Source organism: Mandrillus leucophaeus, unplaced genomic scaffold (assembly GCF_000951045.1).
Source record: "Mandrillus leucophaeus isolate KB7577 unplaced genomic scaffold, Mleu.le_1.0 Scaffold479, whole genome shotgun sequence".
Lineage (NCBI taxonomy): Eukaryota > Metazoa > Chordata > Mammalia > Primates > Cercopithecidae > Mandrillus > Mandrillus leucophaeus.
In genome coordinates this window covers 417,361-420,527 of record NW_012105131.1, presented here as the reverse complement: position 1 = coordinate 420,527, position 3,167 = coordinate 417,361, and the positions used below count along the sequence as shown (strand labels likewise).

Here is a 3,167-nt window from a genome sequence, read left to right as displayed (position 1 = left end):
AACCTTATCGGACTCATCACAAGTGTGTGAGCGGATCCATTACTGTTTCTGTTGATTTTTTTTTGCAGGCCTATTTATCCCTCCAGCAGGTTCAAATGTGAACCCAGGACCAGCCCTCTCCAGCGGCCTTTCAGGACCTGTCCTCTGCCTGTCCTTGCTAAGGTGTCTCTCCTGGGACAAGGACAGCCCCAGATGTCTTCAGCTCCAGCCTCTCTGAGGCCGTGCCTACCTGGGAAGCAATGAGTTGGCAGAGGGCAGGATCGGGGGCCATCTCCTGGCACCAGGGTACCCAAGAACAGGGAGAGATCAGGAAGCCAAGGGTCCCCACAGAGAGGAGCAGACGAGACAACTGCAGGGGTCCTGGACCTGTCACAAGCTTTATTGTCCCGAGCACAGACTCGCCACACTTCAACAATTCCACTCTGGGGAGGGGAGGGGCGCAGGAAAGCTGGGAAGGGGACATGGCTGAGCCACGCTTGGGCGGCCACACCGGGCAGGCTGAGAGGCCCACGGAGGCAGAAGCTCCCAGGGAAACCGCTTCTTGGACACCCATCACCAGGAGCCCACCTCCGGCGGCTCAGCTTCTCCCAGCGCTCTGCTAGGTGGACCTCTGGCTGTTAGTAGACTAATCGGTGCCCCTGCAGATGGGGCAGAGCTGCCTGATTTTGCTAGAAAGAGCTGTATTTGACCCTCGGTTAGGCCACTAAAGCATCGCTTCTAGACAGCTGTTAATAGAACTGCATGCGAGAGCTACCGAAAGCCAACAGGGACTGGGAGGTGGGCCCGGGGGACCGACTCTGACTCCCCAGTGGGCTGCATTTGGGCAGGAACGTGAGCGCCACCTACCTGTAGCAGGTGGTACTCACGAGGGCGACCTGGGCCGTTCCTATGAATTGCACACGTGTCCTGTGCGTTTTGGGAAAGCCGGGACGGGGCATCAGGCTTCTCCTTCTGGTCCCCTGATGGGGGAGGCCTCACAGGAAAACACTCCCTGAGCTGCCGGAGGGTGGGGCAGGGCCCCCTGTGCTGATGCCGGGGTGCAAAGCGGTAAGCAACCTGTCGGTCCTCCAGCGGAGAGGTGGAGACTGCAGGGCCAAGGCTGGCCTTTTCCACCACGCACAGGCCTGGGATAACTTAGCAGGCTTGAGGGGAAGACAGCGGGGGCAGTGAGATTTCTCTTACTCCCAGCCCCTGTTAGGAGATGGGGCAGGAGACGCTCTGTGCAGGTGCCTGGCAAGACCAGGAAGGGATGTTCCATGTGGCACCCACACCCCGAATGCCTGGCTGTGTGTACTTGTGTGTGTATACAGCACCTCTAGGCTGCAGGAACACTTGCAGTATCTGTGGGCACAGTCCTGCCAGGCCTGGGTCTCAGTCCCAGAAACCAAATATGTGTCTCTGTGTGGCCTGAGCGTGGTTCACAGCAAACGCCGCCACCCACTCAAACACTGCCACCCACCCACACGGTCATCTGTGCAGACGTGGTCCCTCTGAGTGCGTGTGTGTGTGTGTGTGTGTGAACGTGGTGTGTACATAAGGACCTGCTTAGATGCATCTGCAGGTGGGTGCAGATGTTTGGAACATCTGGTCAACCCCAGGGGAAACCGTATTACTGACCTTTGACCTGCCTAGACCTCCACTGTGAGCTGCCTCTGCCCTGGGCTCTGAGTCTGGGTTTGCCCAAGGTCACGGTGGGAGGTGAGGAGAGGGGCTTCCAAACCTTCGTAACACTGCGTCTCTGGCCTTGGTGACATCTTCGGCCAGCAGCTTAGAGGTGTGTGTGTGTGTTGGTGTTGGTGGGCGGCGGGAGAAAGATCCTGTTCCCCTGCCCTCCGCCCCCGCCAACACCTTGAACCTGGGGGCCTCGCTGGGCAGGCAGGCTGGCTGAGGGGAACTGGTACCACTGTTTGAAGAAGGTTCAGAAGGTGGGGACAAGCAGCCCTGGGGACCGCCTTGGCCTGGAAGTGGCTTCGGAAAAGGGGCCCCCACTTGGCTCTCAAAGACTGGACGTTCCCCCTTGGTGCCTGCATGGACAAACTTAGCCCCACCCTGCCCCCCTCCCCTCCGCCGGCCCCTCTGGGGAGACCCGAGGGAGAACGGGCAGAAAAAGAGGACAGGGGCGCTAAGATGGTCCTAAGGGCAGCTCCTTCTGGACAGAAGGTCCCGGCCGGATACCCTCTGCCTCCACTGACAAAATCCAGAAGCTGCTGGGCGTCCAGGCCGAAGGTCCCCGGGTCAGGCCGGGGCTGTACCGTTCACACTCTCTGTGGAAGGCTGGGCTTGAGGAAGCGTCCTGGTCTGGCCGGGGATCAGGGTGGGGGATTGTCCGCGGCGGTGAGTACGTTATTGTTACAAACACTGTTTTGTCTCCAAAGTGACAGTCCCGGCTCCTGCCTGGAGGAGGTGCTGCCGGGCAGCCGCGCGGGGCTCTGGTGTGGACTGGACCACTCCACACAGTATCCCCTCAGGGTCAGTGCTTGTCCTAGAGAGAGTAAAGAGCATCATCAGAAAGGGTCTCAGAGAGCCTGGAGGGCCAGGCAGTCAAAGCGGGGTCAGGGAGGAAAGGAGGTGGGGCCGGGTTGCACCAGCATAGAGGGAACTGCATGTGCCAAGGCCCTGAGGCAGGAAGTGCCTCCCTGCTGTGTGTTTGGGGCTGAGTGAGACAGCAGGTGGGGTGGAAGGTGCTGATGGGAAGCTGAGGGGAAGAAGCAGGTTTTTTGTTTGTGTGTGTGTTTGTTTGTTTTGAGACGGAGTCTTGCTCTGTCACCAGGCTGGAGTGCAGTGGTGTGATCTCAGCTCGCTGCAACCTTCTACTTCCTGGTTCAAGCGATTCTCCCGGTTCAAATGATTCTCCTGCTTTGGCCTCCTGAGTAGCTGGGGTAACAGGCACGTGCCACCACACCTAGCTAATTTTTGTATTTTTAGTAGAGACGGGGTTTCACCATGTTAGCCAGGATGGTCTTGATCTCCTGACCTCGTGATCCACCCACCTCAGCCTCCCAAATTGCTGGGGTAGGCGTGAGCCACCGCGCCCGGCCAGAAGCAGGTTTTACAAAGAGCCCTGAGTGCCTGTGCGGGGCTAGATCAGAGGAAATTAAACTGGAGACTCCAAGTCTCAGTTTTCACATCTATCTTTCTTTTCTTTTATTTCTTTTTTTTTTTTTTTT

The 3,167-nt window shown here is 58.2% G+C and overlaps 1 protein-coding gene across 1 annotated transcript in view; it reads right to left on the bottom strand.

Annotated features, from left to right (window-relative positions):
- Window positions 1-358: 358 nt before the first annotated feature.
- The window catches only part of CLIP2 (CAP-GLY domain containing linker protein 2), a 108,962-nt gene continuing 106,153 nt past the window's right edge, over window positions 359-3,167 (bottom strand). The window contains exons 15-16 of the mRNA XM_011995238.1: window positions 2,025-2,482; window positions 359-737 (exon numbers count right to left, since the gene is read on the bottom strand). Coding sequence (XP_011850628.1) covers window positions 2,471-2,482 — 12 coding nt within the window. The 3' untranslated portion in view covers window positions 359-737; window positions 2,025-2,470. The remainder of the gene's footprint in view (window positions 738-2,024; window positions 2,483-3,167) is intronic.